The sequence below is a fragment of the Apis dorsata genome, unplaced genomic scaffold (assembly GCF_000469605.1).
Source record: "Apis dorsata unplaced genomic scaffold, Apis dorsata 1.3 scaffold_231, whole genome shotgun sequence".
Taxonomy (NCBI): domain Eukaryota; kingdom Metazoa; phylum Arthropoda; class Insecta; order Hymenoptera; family Apidae; genus Apis; species Apis dorsata.
This window is the reverse complement of record NW_006263513.1, coordinates 21,724-38,713: the sequence shown is the minus strand read 5'-3', so window position 1 is coordinate 38,713 and position 16,990 is coordinate 21,724. Positions and strand designations below refer to the sequence as shown.

At 25.6% G+C, this 16,990-nt stretch overlaps 1 protein-coding gene across 1 annotated transcript in view; it reads left to right on the top strand.

Annotated features, from left to right (window-relative positions):
• Nucleotides 1-16,990, top strand: part of LOC102676557 (synaptotagmin-3) — an 81,759-nt gene that overhangs the window by 63,604 nt on the left and 1,165 nt on the right. Inside the window, exons 3-10 of the mRNA XM_031510477.1 lie at nucleotides 8,915-8,978; nucleotides 9,880-10,171; nucleotides 10,966-11,202; nucleotides 11,597-11,692; nucleotides 13,158-13,431; nucleotides 13,928-14,161; nucleotides 14,495-14,659; nucleotides 16,841-16,990. Coding sequence (XP_031366337.1) covers nucleotides 8,915-8,978; nucleotides 9,880-10,171; nucleotides 10,966-11,202; nucleotides 11,597-11,692; nucleotides 13,158-13,431; nucleotides 13,928-14,161; nucleotides 14,495-14,659; nucleotides 16,841-16,990 — 1,512 coding nt within the window. The remainder of the gene's footprint in view (nucleotides 1-8,914; nucleotides 8,979-9,879; nucleotides 10,172-10,965; nucleotides 11,203-11,596; nucleotides 11,693-13,157; nucleotides 13,432-13,927; nucleotides 14,162-14,494; nucleotides 14,660-16,840) is intronic.

Here is a 16,990-nt window from a genome sequence, read left to right as displayed (position 1 = left end):
CCCCCTCTCTCTCTTAACTATAACAAACACGAATAAGTCAAACAACGTTAACATATCCGGTACATTTACGATTAAAATATCTGGCAACCTGTATGAAACTTGAAAGACTTGAATATAATATAGACGAACAATTTCTGGAATTCACGAAGAGCGATGTTAATTAAAAGGCATACTTCAACCTGACTAAACTTGTAATTAAAATCGGAGCAAATTTTTTTTCTTTCGTTCGTCGAGCATTCTGCGAATGAGATCCGCAATTGAAACGCGATTAAAACGGAATGCACCTCGAAACTAATCGGTTTCCGTTGTTGTTCCGACGAGAAATCATATTATTCGCGTTTTTAATAAACGGAGGCACGAGATATTCGCAATACCTGTTACACGTAGCGTGGAATACATTTAAAAATATTATTCTTCGTTTGAAAAATACGGATTAGGTAATAATTAGAGAATTAGGTAATAATAGAGAATATTCATAGTATCAATGTAATTGTATTACGTTATTTCGAGTTATGATTGGAAATAGAATATGTCTACTATTCCATATGAGATGAATGAAGACAATTCGATAGTTTGTGTGGTTGATTTCGATTTTATAATAGATGATCAACACTTTTATTATTATTAATCTCTTTGTATCGGTAGACGAAATCTATCTATAGATGTGGCATTGTTCCAATAATGAAATTATTTTTAGAAAGAAATTCGTGAAGAAGTTAAAAATAATATTCTTACAGATCAATTTTCATTTCAAGAAAAACGAGAATAAAAAGGCCTAAATAAATCATCCACGTTTGATATAATAAGAAAAAGTTATCAAAAAGTTTAAATTTCTCTCAAAAGAGATGAAACAAAAGTCGTTCCATATAGAACGTTTAAGCAAACATTAAAATTTATCGTGGATGACGACAGGAAAATGGCGAGCTTCGCTATAAGCCGAGCATGAAACAATTTCAGTCGTCTCGAGCTCTTATCGTATTTTCTTGGCGGAAGAACCTCTTACTTTCTACGTAGAGTGCTCAGGAATACTCTTTCGAACCTGCTCCATAGCTGTTGTTACTTTTTCACATACTGGAAATAATAGTTAGTGTGTTTTATGCACATAGATATTAAGAAACTGTTTTAAAAAATATAGTAAAATCTTTGATGAATTTTTTTTAACAATCAATTTTTTTGCCTTATTTTGCTCATGAAAATTAAATTTTGATTAATAAATTTAATAATTTAAAACAAATTCTTTTACATTTCTTCTATTTTTCTTTTGATTAACTCTGTTATAGTCTTTAAATTTTTATGTCTCAATCTCGTTCTTATATCAATAAATATAAACATTCTTAATATTATAAGAATTAATTTTTAAGGAATTAAAAAGTCACAGATTTTTTTCAAAACTTTATAATAAAAATACAGCATAAGATTTTTTCAAAACAATAATTTCATTGTTATAATTTTCGAGGGAAAATATTTTCTTTGTTTTTAATATTCAGTGATACAAGTTCAAGTGAAAGCAGCATTCGACCGTTTCATTTCCTCGGTTTAATTGAAACGAATTGTTTCTTAATTGGCAAAATAAACTCAAGTTTATTATCTTCCCACAATTCTCAGTTTCTCTATTTGATATTCTTTTCCCTTCGAATTTTCGTGAATATAAATCATCCAGATAAAAGAGTTATTACTTTTTTTGAATCCAACTTTTCCCTCGATCGATGTATTTCTTGTAGGAGCAAAAATAATGTTTTCAAAAGTACAGGATAAATCTTCATTGTTTGAGTCACGGTCAGTATTCATAGTTTCCTATTATTTCATTCACGAACAAAAACCATCCCCATCAATTTTCGACACTGCATTTGTAAGCATGAACACGTCAGCTCCAAATATACGATTATATCTTAATATTGTTTTCAAAATACGAAGTTTATTTTCAAGTTATCATGACAAATAACAAAATTTTGCTGTTTTGTAAAAAATTTTATTTGTAGAAAAAAAACAGAGATCAAGAAAACTTATTAGAATCATCTTAAATTTATTATGATCTCTCTTATTCTTCTATTATTTATTAAACTTTCTAAATTATTACATATATATAATATATTCTCATATCCAATATTTCCATATAAATCAAAAATTATAATCCATAATTAATTTATAGGAAAAATTTTGTAAGAATAAAAAATGATACATAACTATTCTATTCAAGTTAAAATTTACCTTAATCTCCCTTTTATTCTCAGTTGAGATTGAAATATAAATGTGACGATTCTTTTATTACAAAAATTAAAACATAATAAGCATCTTTGAACGAGTTCACATTTTTTCTCTTCATCATTGTTAATAGGAGAAATCATTGTTAATAGGAGAAATTTTTTATTTGTTGGATTCTTAGACACCAATAGTACTTGTAATTTAAAAAAATTTTTTTTATATTTTGAGAATGAAATTTTTAAAAGATTAAATTTTGATCGAGAACATGATTAAATAATTATATCTATTTTTATAGAAATTTCAACGAGAGATGATATTTGTAAATGTATAATAATATTTGCAATTAATTTTAATAAACTGTATTTATATTCGTATGAAAATATTTGAATTGGTTTGTTATGATTTGTTTGACAGAGATCAATTAAATGTGAATTATTATGCATTGAATATAAATTTAATACGAATTAAATATAAATTAAACTTCATAAAATGGTATCAAATAAAATTACGTATTAAAGAACGAAACGTTTTTGACATACTGCATCCTTATATATAAATAATACTTTTAATTACCTTTATAATATTCTACAATATCGCTACCATATAGTTTCCATGACATTCATTTTGTAAATAAAATCTCTTTAATCTTCGTCTCGTCGGTCTCTTGGTTAATAACGCGATCCAAGAACAGAATTTAATCAAAGCGAAATATTCAAGTAATTCTCTCTTGAATTTACACATAGTGCAACGTGCTCTCTATATTGATGCCATACTTATATATTAACTGTTCTAATGAACACTAATAAAGAATAAAAATACAAAAAAAAAATTCAAAATCAATCTTTGAAGTAAGAATTAATTAAAAGTAAGAATTATTAAAAATAAAAATGTATTCTTTGGAAGGGAGAGCATAAAATTGATATGATACAGAAGAAAATAATATACAAATATCAGCCATGTGTAAACAAGTAGAATGAAAGAAGTCACTAAGATAGTTACAATCAGATAAGTAAGACGAGATAGTTATGATTAGACAAATGGAATAAGAAGAAAAAGTAGAATCTTCGTTTGTAATCAAACAAATGGAATAAAATTGTCTTAGTCATACAGAGTAGAACAAGGCGGTCATGGTCAGATGGGTGAAAAATGAATCGTGGGCACATCAAAAGAAAAGATAATTAGTAGTCAAGTTAATCAAGCTCTCAATAATATTTTAAAATTATTATTAATGGGTATATATATTTATAATTTTATTTTATAAATTTTTTAATCTTCTAATCTAAAAGTCGAATAATTCAGATTTTTATAATTCAAGAATTCACGAATCAAACGTATATTCTTAGCAAAAATAGATATAATATTCGCAAATCAATCCATTTACAACGATAATTAGCAGAATTTGAAATAATTGGCAAATCGTACATGTTGAGAATGTTTTCAAAAAGTTATCATCAACTTCCAATGCGAAGAACAATGAAGCATTGTTCCCGAATGTGAAAAATAGGAAAGTTTTCATCTCGAGTATTCTTGTTTAATTAATTAATCTTTAATAGATTTCGATCAAGCAAGTAGAATTGAAATTTTACTCGAGATATTTTTATTCGAGTAAATGCAAACAGTGTTTAATAAATTCGTCGAAACATTGGAATACAATACGAGAATAATACGAAATATTTTTACGTTACAAGTTTTCATTATGGATGATGAAAATGTATTATATATTCGAACAAATGGAATACATAATGCGTATTAAGAAGTCAGGAAAATTACGTATTTCATCTCATGAAATGAAAATGTATATTAAATAAGCAACATAAATTAAACAGAGTTATTATCTATAGTTAGACAAATAATGAACTGTGTAATTATTCTTAATCAAATGGATCTAGATTGAATAGACGTCGTATAGACAAGTCGAACAAGTAGTATAGATCAATAGATCGTGCGACCACTGTATCTACGTAATCAGACAAATAATGTAGATTGGAAAATTCATTTTAGAAACAATCTGAAGAGAGAAAAATCTATCTTTGAATAATTTTTCTGATGTAATATCGATTCAAATCGTAAGAACCATTACCATGAATGAATTCATAATATAATATATTCCATTGCATATTACTCTATCGCCTTTTATATTCTGATCGCGATATTGATAGATCAATCAAGATTCTTGTAAATTTTCGATATTTTATAACAAATGTATCAAAGAAGAATCGAATTTTTAAAGGCAGTCAGTTAATTTGAAAAAAAATTGCGAATAAAAATATACGATGATATGAATCATACAATAAGAAAATTTGAAACTTCCTATACGATATAATTTTTAGCTTCGTATTTACATGTAAAAATATTATATTTGCAAAAATGAATTCATTTAAAAATTATTTATATATACAAATTAATTTCATTTTCATATACATTTAGTAATACTTTTTATTACTAAAAGTTCAAAATTATCAAATCATTTACAATAAAGAAAATAATTTAAGAGCAATTTTCTTTCCTTATTTTTCAAAATGTTTCATTTGTTATTTTAAAATTCTATTAAAATCTTGTTCATAATCAGTTTGTTCAAAAATAAGAACAAGATAACAACGATATAAAAAATTTATACTTTAATCTCTTAATTGAATAATTTTTTGTTAAACTTTTTTTAGGTTGTTAATTAAAATTTTTTTTAAAGAAACAGAAAATTTACTCAGAGCATAGAGAACTATCCTTTACGGAACACTTGTTCACTTTTAATTAAAACATTGATTGATTTCGCGTTCTCGAGAAAATTTTCGATTTCGATAAAATTTTTCAAATTCCTATGTGATATAACAATCGTCTCATTGAGATCGTCTCAGTGTGGCGTTTTTTTAACAGAATTTCAAAGCGAGGAAATAGCTTAATTAACAAATCAATAAATCAACGCCATTCTTCACAGGTCAGGATTTTTAATTGGCAATGCATTTTTTCCCAGAATGTGGAGCAAGGTTAAATGGCGGAGAAAATAATAGAAATGGGTGAACAGATGTAGATAATAGGAATGGAAATACATATTTTAATATATAATTTGATTAAAATTTAAGAATAATTCTTTTTTATTTTTTTAATCTTATTATTAAATTATTGGAAACTTGTGGAAGTCATATATTTATATCATATGTATTTTTTAAAATTTCGTTTTTATCATTTTGCAATTATTAATTTCAAAGTTTTATATTATAATATTAAACATTATAATCAATTAGAATTCTTTCTTTATAGGTTTATATAAATAGGAAAAATTTTATTTATTTGGAATATTAATAAATACGAAGTAGAATAAGAATTAGATATAAAAAAATTAAATATTAAATACTCTCTTTGAAGGAAATTCTCACCTTACATACAATTTCTCATCTTTTGAAGAACGATTCTTCACTCTTGATTTTTCTTTTTTTTTTATTTCAATAATATCATCATTTAAAAGAGCTCACATGCATAAAACACATTCTTGCCACGTGTAATTTAATTTCCACGTGGTATTCATAGCTTGTACGAATTTTATCATTTTTCATATTTTTACATTTCTTAAATTTCTTGAATTCTATGCAACATGCATTACTTTCAAACGTCTAACCATTAATATAATATAATACAATGTAATTTCTATTTAATTTTCTCATTAACAAAAGAAATTTTCCTAATGATTCAATAATGATAAAATGATGAAAATTAAATCCTTTATTTCATTTATATGAAATTTCTGACCTGAAAAAAATTCCATGTCTTCTACGATCATGATATATTCGATAAGAGTTATAAATTGAAGATTAGAAGAAATATAGCGTGATAATTTTACAGAAATGATGTACGATGTTTTCTGAAACGTCAGATAAGGGAAGACATTAATTAACGGAATGACATTTATTCTTTGATAACTTTTTTTCAAAAGTTACTTAAAAGAAGAGGTAAGAGTAAGAGGTTTTATCAAGTTTTAACAAAGACTAGATCTAAACCTAGTTTTAAAAATTAATTAATGAATCTGATAAAATTTGATAAATTTTTGTTTTTGATAAAAATAGGAGATCTGGATATCCATTTTTAATTTAATTGTCGTTTAAAATAAAAATGATTAAGAGAAATAAAAATAAATTTATTTGTTTTCGAGAAAAATATATTTATTTAGATCGTCAATTGTATTTCTCTTTTAAAAGTTATTCATATATTTAAAGTTTTCAGTGACTAGGATCCTCGTATTTTTGCGATTTTTCTAGACTATTCAAGTCGGTTCTGTTGTTTCAATTTTTTTTTTACGGATTTCTCAGATTGAATCTATGACAAAACAACTAAAATGCATTTTTTTTGGCTGCACGATATCAAAGGAAATTAAAAAGTGGTAATAAAAGGATTCGTAAGGCAACGAATAAAAAAGAACATCGTCAAGTTTCTTTCATGTGGCTGCATGTTGAAATTATATATTCAAACTTCAATGGAAACTGGAACACGTATAGAACAGTATGATATTTTTGTTCTTATTTTAAAATGATACTAATTGTAATCTATAAAAATTTCAAGATAGAAAAAATTTCGTCGATTCTTAATTTTTAAAATTTATATAAGTACAATTAGAGAAACTTAGTAAAAATTTATTTTATTCATTAAATATCACGATATTTACTTTACTTTAAAAATTTCATATCTTTCTGCATATTATACATATGCATATATATTTTGTATATTTTTATACATTTAATTTTTCTATAAATGCATGAACATGCGTAATCTATTTGTTAATGTTTTGGAGGATGTATATATATATATGTATCGTATTTACTCTATTTTATTGGTTTTAATGCTTGAATAACGTTGTTTGCACAGGATATTTGAAATTTCATCTTCCAAGTGCATCTCCACAAGACACATTTTTCGTCATTTCTCCTATTGCAATTTTCCAGTAATTTCTTTCAACTTTCAACCATAAATACGATTTCGTTTGGCTTCATGTGTACACAGATTTGCGGATGACAAATTTAAAAGATTGAATGTATCGATATTTATTTGGTACACAGGTTTCAACGCGAAATTGCGTATAATATTTATATACCGTAAATATTTATATAACTATAAAAATATTCGTTTAAGAGCATTCTCGTGTTAAAAATAAATAAAATAAAATAGTCAATGATCAATTAGTTTCATTATTTTTACTTTGTTACAAGGAATTTAATATTGAATAACTTCAAAAATTTATCTATAAAGGAATATCTAAAGCTTTCAAATGAAAAATGTAAAAAAGCAAAATTTATTCCATAAAAAATTAATATAAAATATCCAATACAAAAAAATATTTTGCAATTCTAAATCTCCAAAAGCACATATAAGTATATATAAATATACATTTATATATATAGTGTCTTTTAAATCTTCTAAAAATTTTTATAAATTTAAATGGAATAAATAAAATAATTGACGAAAGATTAATTTTAATATTTTTTTTTTTTTTTTAGATTTTGAAACACAACCATTATCAATAATTTCAATGACTCGTAAAACACGGTTCATTGATCCAATTCGATTTTTTGCCATCGATATATCCGACCGATTAAACATACATTTACCGATTACAATTTGTAATTATAGATTCCAGAAATAAATGAGTTTAAATCGAGAATCGATTTCAGAATTCAGAAATTCATCGAATTTTTTGAAAATTAAATGAATTTCACCGAAAATTCAAAACTTCTTCGAATGATATTACGTTATAAATCAAAAAGCTTTTTCTGAATTTTATTTTTTCGTCTCTTTTTTTTCTCGTATTTTTCTATCTTATTTTTCTCCTCTTTTTCTGCTTCTATATTCTTCTTTTATACCGTGCTGACCTAAATCGTAAAACGCATGTGTATATATGCATTTATTTTGCAAAACGACAGGTAAGTATATAACTGTGTAATGTGTAACTGTGTAAGTATGTAACTGTATAATGTGTAACTTTGAAATCGAAATTCCTTTTTCGGAACGTAATGTTCTATTAACTCATTGAACGAAGTTGTTTGTTTTTGCTTCTACTCTAATTCTCGTTGAAAGGATGTAATTAATTGAGAGAAATATTCTCTAGTTGATAAAGATTGAAAAATACTATGAGTGGAGTAAAGTTTGGAATTACTAGAACTTGATAATTCATAATTTAAAGTCAAGCTTGTATTTCTGTTATTTTAAAGTCTTTTTAATTTAGAAATTTATCTAATTAAGAGAAATTATTATTAATATTTTTAAAATTAATTTCAAATTTATAACAAAATAACAAACAGTAGCTGCAATTGGAAATTGTTTCCAAACTTTTGATCAGTAATGCAATGAAAATTGTAAATATGGAATATTACAATTGTGATATTAAAATTTCTATCTCTGAAATCTGCCTTCATAGATATTCGTGTTCCAGAAAATTTTGTTCATTCTAATCCATATTTTTTAAATCTTATTTTATTTTTCTAGAATTTAATACATATATATAATAATGCTTAATTGTTGTATTATCTCTTTATGATCAAAAAAATTTATTTATAATAATTTATAATTTCTGTTTTTTATTTCAGAATAGTTATTGATCAGATCAATACTACTTTTTTCTAGACAAACGAAATTGAATTAAAGAGGATTAGAATATAAAATAATTAATCAGATTTATAAAATATAAACTCTTTTCCAATAATCTTTCTAATTCAAACTAATTTTATTTCAGGAATTTAACGTCGCCAAGGAACAGCATGCGGTGCAGCCATGTTCCTCCGTGGTCGTCGAATCAGGTAAAATTTTTTATCCATCTTAATCTTCTTTTTACTCGTCAGAAAATCAGTATGGCACGAACATTTTAATCCTCGATAATCTCACCATATCACATCTATTTTCCTTTCAAAATTAGGTACCGATCGATGAAGACATTCCCTTCGAGCGATCTTGTCATCCACGTCACGCTCTAAAACGAAAACCGGAAGTTCATACGCGCGCCAAGTAATCCCTGCCCGTCGCCTCGTATCAAACTTGTGACCGGAACGTGCACGGTTTAACGATTCCCTTTTATTCACATCGAAATTGTAATCCCTAAAATCCATCGTACAGCGCCTTAGAGTTAGTGTTCCATATAAAATGGCAGCATTGCAACGGGTTAGCACAAAGTGGATTATAGAAATTTACGAGGGATATTAACGAACTTGGTAACGAGGCGATCTCTGGGATGGTCGATTATATTGGAATGATAATTTTTTTGTTGTCGTATGACGTTGATTAATTAACGCCTTTTTTTTTCTAGGTCATTTTCCTTTAACAGATAGTTAATTTCTTCGTGGCTATAGAATTCGTGAAGTTTGAGAAAAATGAAATGGAAAGAAGACTCGTTATTAATGTATGCATGTCAATTATACGTGAATGAAAGATTAAAGTCTTTTGTTTGTTGAAACAAGAGCGAGATTGAAACATAAAAGTTCGAGGACTGTAGGAAAATTAATCATTTCTGCAGTAAAGCATCTCGCGATATATATTTTTCAATACGTATGTAAAAAAAAAAAGTTAAAGAATGTTGATTCTCCTCTTTGCATCCACGATCGAAACATGGATTAATTTTTATTTAAATCTATGGACGAAATATCTCGCGTTTTGATAAAAAAAAATTCTCATAAATGCAATAAAATTAATTTTAATTCGAAATAGGAAGTTTACCGCATCAAAGTCGAAGCTATCCAGGTGGTACCAGTGGATCTGGAAGCATGGGACGATTGTTTACAAGGAATTCATCGGTGAGCTCGCAGAGCTCGTTAGAAGGACCATCTGGACCATCTGGACCTTCTGGATCATCTGGATCATCTGGACCTTCTGGACCATCTTCCAGCCACCGTAGTACCACTACAACGCAGATTCGATCGTGTGGACTTGATGGACGATATCATCATCGCCCCGATCCCTTGCATGCTGCTTCGTCTTATCCACCGAGCAGAAGTTCGAGGTAAAAAAAATTCAAAATTTTAATTAACAAGCTAAAAACTATTTGAAAATGACGTGAAAATGTTTAATTTTTATTTCATTCATTTGTATAATCCTGTGCATTAAATTATTCAATTTTAAAATAATCTTAAAATAATCTTGGAATGATCATGAAAAATTTTTTATATTATATATAAAGTCTTAAAAAAACCTTCTACTTTTTTTAATACTTATTATTTTTAAAAAGTTATTTTAACGGATACAAATAAATATCCTGTATATATAATATAAAAGAGAGTATTCCTTTATTAAATAAACGTTTTCATCAAATAATAAGCTTTCATCAAATCATTCATGAAGATTTTATTAATTGCTCAGGAATTGTTCTGGCATGGTGGGTTACAGAACTTTACTATAACTTATAATTTGGCAAAGTGATTCTTATGAAAGTTTTACAAATTCTTTGAAAAATAATTAAACTTTATTATCATAAAACAGTTAAACAAAAAAATAATAAAATAAATATAAAAAGGAAAAATATCAGAAAAGATATTAAATGAAAGATATCAATCGTTATTATCGCAATTAAATTTTGTTATCACATGGATTATCAGAGATATTTCAAATCCAAAATATAATTATTGTTCCTTCATATTTTATCACAATATATTAAATACATTAACAGTCATTTAAAAATACATTTCATTAATCATTGATTGAAAATCATTCATCGTGCTTACTATTATGTTATTTCTAATTTTGTTATGCAAAGAGAAAAATTGAAATGCACCTTGCACTCGATTCCTAAACGCACAGATCGCCATCACCTGGTCGTACCGCATCGCTAGATGCACGCTGTGGGAGTCCAGCCAGTTGTTCCGGAAGTCTTGTGAGCAGTAATGCATCACCATCTCAGAGCTCTCTGTCGTCTTTGGCAACAGGTGTGAGCTCTTCTTGTGGTGGTTCCTCGATAAACGTTACCCACGGAGCTTCCAGATCAGCTGGCCGAAGTCTTTCACCCCTTCTTATTCCACCATCACGCATTATCGGAAGGTGAGGCATTCTTCATCATTTCGTTATCCATATAAAAATTGTTACTATTAATATTTAATAGTAAAATTTGTAAGAATTGCTTTTGCAAATATTTTTTGTAAATGGATATTGTAAGGGTGATTGTTTAAGAGAATAATTTCCACTTTTGATGCAATATATGATGAAAGATAAATCTTAAGAGATATTTATTTTTAAATATATCTTAACATTTCTAAAAAACATATGTCATTTAAATGAAATATAATCATAAGAAGTCATTTAATAACTGATAAATGAAGAAAAAATTTTTGTTTTGTCTTTCACGATCATTTCTCATATTTTCATTCGAATATTTATCGCACGGATTATTTTTAATCTTTAATTCTTGAATGTAATACCTTTTTTTGTGTAACAGTGACGGTGGACCACCTCCTCCAGCTTCACCATTGGGTTCTATACAACCTGACCTCTACCAACGAAGAGATGGCCCTATTTATCTCAAAGCTCGAGGGTACCTGCAATATTTTTTCATTTAATATATATTTTACTCGTAAATATTCGTTTATTTCTTTTATCTTAATGCAACGAGTCATCGATTAATAATAAAATTTCTTAAATATTTAAAAGATTTTGTTGACTTAATGATTTAATCAAATTTAAATATATAATTAATACATAATGATTGTGATCAAATACAATTTTTATCAATAATATTAATTAATATCAAAGTATTGTACTATTTTAAATATTTACTTTTTTTTCTTATCTCAATGTAAGTCACAGATATTAATAAGAAAATCTATTGAATATTCAAAGAATCTTACTAACTTTATCGGTCAATAAAATTTACATAAAATCGTGTAAGAAAGAAATCAGACACGATTACTTGAATATCAGAAAAAAGCAATATTTTGTTTATCTCAATTCTTATATTGAATTTAAAAAATAAAAATTATTTCAAATTGATAAAAATTTTAAAAGTATGTATTGATTTAATAACAATTTTATTTTACATTTTTTATTTTCTCTTAACAAAATTTTTGAAACATATATGCTAATATCATGTTATATTTTTCGAGAAATCATTTTTGAAGAAAACAATCATGATCACAATCGTAATATTTTATTCTATACGATAATATAGATTCTTATCTCTACGTTTTATTATTTATCATTCATGTTTAATACATATTTTCGATCGAACGTAACTTTGGTTTACTTCGAAGAGATATTATTCGATGACCTACATGTCGATCCATTTCCTCCTTGTACACGCATAGCATCTAAAAGGATTGAATTACTGGATATATGGTAATTGGATACGAAAGCCATCCATTTTATTTGATCAGATTTTTAAACTAGAAACGCGCAGACGATTAATCTTTCGATTAATAAAAAAGAATACATTTTGTATTTCCTATGTCTATTAATTGAAATATGAAATACATATATAATTAAGCAATGTGTACACATAGATTCGCATTTATTATGAAATATACGGTTGACAACGATCAAATGAAAATAACCGCTTGATTTAACAGTGTAATTATTACATAACATTATCAATTCGAGATAGAAAAAGGAAACATACAATTTCATATTCTATTTGATTTTATCTGTTAAAATTGTTCTTTCATCAAATGAAATTTTTTATCATTTCTGTTGAAATGATGATGCGATAAGTCTTATAATTGGGAATAAAAGAACATTTATATAAACTAGACAAAAAATATAATAATAGACCAATTTTTTGTATTATTAGAAAAATGAATGAAATTCTATTATATAAAAGAAGTTATATTATTCGAAAAATTATTTGTATTATGATTATGTATATATATCGATGTAATTTATAATTGAAATTAAGGTATATAAAAAAAAAAGCTTTTCTACTATCGAAACATTATTGAATGTTACGTTCATTATAATATCAATAGGAAATCGACTAACGTGTATCGTGTTGATTGTAATTTCAGAAATGGAAAGAGTTTAGGCCGACTGCATTTGCGATTCAAATACGACTTCGATCGATCAGATTTGCATGTACACCTGATCGAAGCGCACGATCTGGCTGGAAGTGATCAAGGAGGATTCAACGATCCTTACGTGAAATTGATGCTCAATCCTGAAGTAGATTCGAGGAAACGACAAACACAGATATACCGTAACGAGTCGAATCCGTTCTTCGATCAACAATTCAAATTCCCTGTCAGTAACGACGAACTTCAGGACAGGACTTTAGTTTTACAGGCAATCAATACAAACATTATTACTGTATCGTTAATTTTTCTCTCTTTCTTTTTTTTGTTCGTGTATCTTTTCATAAACAAAATTCAAAATTTTTAATGATTGATTTTTTAATTAATTTTATTTTATTTATATTCTTCTTTTATTTTTTAATTGTTATATAAAAATTGTTATTATATACTTTTATATAAGATTCTGTTCAAAATGAAATTTTTAATGATTATTTTATTTTATTTATTTAATTAAATAATTTTTTATCGAATATAATCTTATCGAATATAGAATAAATATAGAATAAATATGTAAATAAATATTAAAATTTCTTATCAACGAAAATTTTCGATATATTTAATAAGAATTATTTTAAAAAATAACGTCTTATTAATTATATTAATGTTTATTATAACATGAATTATAAATATTTGTTAAGTTATATGTAAAAAGAAATAATTATTTTTTCAATGTTAAAAAAATAAAATTATTCTAACCTATTTAATAGGTGCTCGATTACGATCGTTTCTCTAGAAACGATATAGTCGGATCTGTAAAAGTACCACTACATATTTTACGATTGGATTCACCTACCTCGACCGAAGAAGTTTGGGGAGAGATTGAACGCGAACGAAAACCACCTGAACAAATTCAAGAAGTTCTATTATCCCTTTCTTATCTTCCAAGCGCCGAACGATTAACAGTTCAAATTTTGAAAGCGAGAAATCTATTTCCACCGCAGGTAATGATAATTTTCAATTTGCACAACTTTATTTATCTATACATATATTTTAATAATTTTATTACATATATTTTAATAATCATCGAAAGAATATTCATTTTTCAATTTTTTTCATTAATATTTAATAGTTAATTTTGATTTGCATGACTATTGAAAAAAGTAAGGTTATATTACCGGTTAATAATTTCGTATAATTCCGATTAATAATTTTTGTTTTTTTTGATTTATTTGTTTTTCTTCCAAATGAAAATTGATATTTATCCTTCTGTATAATAAAGAAAACATTTATAAACATATTAACTACAAGTCTTACAATTTATTTGTACTTCACAGGACAAAGAAACTTTAGATTCGTTCGTGAAAGTAAATCTTCTTTGCGGCGAAAAGAGAGTGAAAAAAAAGAAAACCGCTGTAAGAAAAGCTACGACAAGCCCCGTTTGGAACGAGGCGATGTCTTTTAATGTTCCTGCCAACTATCTCGCATCATCAGCTATCGAGGTAAATACACATATATGTTTCTATAATATTTTTTTTTTTTCTTTATAATAATCATAGTATCATGCAAACCGATTATGATAAGTATTTCAAAATACGAGAAAATGAAAATCAATTTTCATTGAGAAATGTGATTTAACTTGTGTTTTTCTTTTTAAAAGTATAATATTTCTTTTTATACTTGTTATTTTTCTATATTCTATATTCTATTCTAAGACAAAATATGAAGTCAAATCAAATTGTCAAACTGAAATAAATGAAAAGTATAATAATAGAAAAAAAATAATAAAATTAATTTCTTGTTACATTAATTATTAAATTAAATTCAATTGATCGTAATTTTTACATAAATCATTCTCATTGTTAGGAAATATTACTTTCGTATCACATATAATTAACCTTAAAATAGTTTTTAATATTAAATTCAAAATAAAAGCTTCGTTTTCTATATAATCAAATTATAATAATTTTATGCTTTTAAAATATTATTTCAATTAACGATTCATGAATTGTGAATAAATAACAAAATTCTACAGAGATAAACATGCGAGACATATCATATGGTAATAAGAAAGAAAAATCAAATTTTCATTAGTATAAAAAAAATTTAATTTTCAAATTTTATATCGTTGAATACAGCTCACCATTTTTTTCACTTTTTCTCACTTGTTGAAAATTATTCAGAAAATTAGAATAGATATCACATTAGAATCAACAAATATAATACATAAAAAAAAGAACTTTCAATGCCATTTCTATGATGCGCGATATAATATGTATCGCAACTTGAGAACACGCAATTTGTCGAGTGTAAACGAGTTCTATCGATTGCAAGTTATCGATTTGCGAGAATCGCCTACAAAACTTCGTAACAATTTTGAAGGAACCAGTTCTACGGAATTGAAGATTGATTGAAACACCGATTATTTATCTATATAAATTTTTAACGAGATTTATTAAACGAAATTTTAAAAGAATAGTATGAATTTGAATTAAAATCCTTAAAATTTCATAAAATTATTAAATTTATATAAAAAGAAATAATAAAGGAAAAAATTTTAAGAAAATCTTTGAAATTTCGTTTCATAACCTCAATGTTTATTACCAAATAATAATTTCAAAAATAAAAATTGCACATATAATACATAAATATATCTTATTGAATGAAAAATTTAATTCTGCAGAATCATAACGATGTTAAATTTTTTACATTTTATCTTCATGTTAATAAAAAAAAGCAAAATGTGTTCTTGTTGCTAAAAATTTACATACATTGAAATCGCGTGTTTGCATGTGAATCATGGAATATCGTTCGCGATTGAATGTTTTATCTTTTTAAAAATTCATCTTAGATTAAAAAACGAGAAAGATATTAATGACAATTTTTATAGTAAAACGACAGAACTATATATCGGTGAATAAATTTTGTGAATATTCTCAAATAAAATATTGACATGAAATAAATGAGGATCCACAGTAGTTTGCAAATGTTTTAAATTGATCCATCTCCTCATGAAATAAAAATTTCTAATTGATTATAATAAAATAAAATTTCAAAATGTTTCATATAATTATATTTTATCTAATATATAAAATCTTTTAAAGTTTGTGAATACATGAATACAATTAAATAGTATCTGTATATCTATACATATGAAAAAAATATTTCAACTTTCTATTTTTTTCTTTTCTTTTAATTATTTATTTTATTCCTCCTTTTCTCTTTATTTTATTACAAGTTTGCAAAACATCTCTTGAATTATGATTCTTTATTTGTTTGAATGAAATTCAATTTTTTATTAAAAGCATTAATTTAATGATAGAAGAGAAATTAAAAAAAATATATTCAAAAATAATCAAATACAATTTTAGTTTCGATATTAAAATATTTGAATAAAAAATGATCACTATAAATTCTATATCAGATGAAAACTTATTATAGTAATTAATAGAAAAATCATATATTTAGACAGATTAAATAGATTAAACTTACTAATCAGATTGTAAAATTCTACATATATTAATCAGTTTAATTAAAATTAATTAAAATTTTCTAGTTATAAAAATTAAAATCTTTTTATATAATCTACTTATATAAAAAATATTTTTATTATAAAAAGAATGTAAAAATTAAGCATAGTAAACGAAAATTAATAAAATTATTAAAATAAAATTTTTTGCAAGGTATGTGTGATGGACTCGAGCAATGAATTTATCGGAGGAAATGTGATTGTTGGTTCCTGTATCGTTGGTCCTGCCACAGGAGTCATTCGTGGAGTGGAAGGAAGTGGAAGTCAAGGAAGAGAACATTGGCTTCACATGACTCAATCGCCA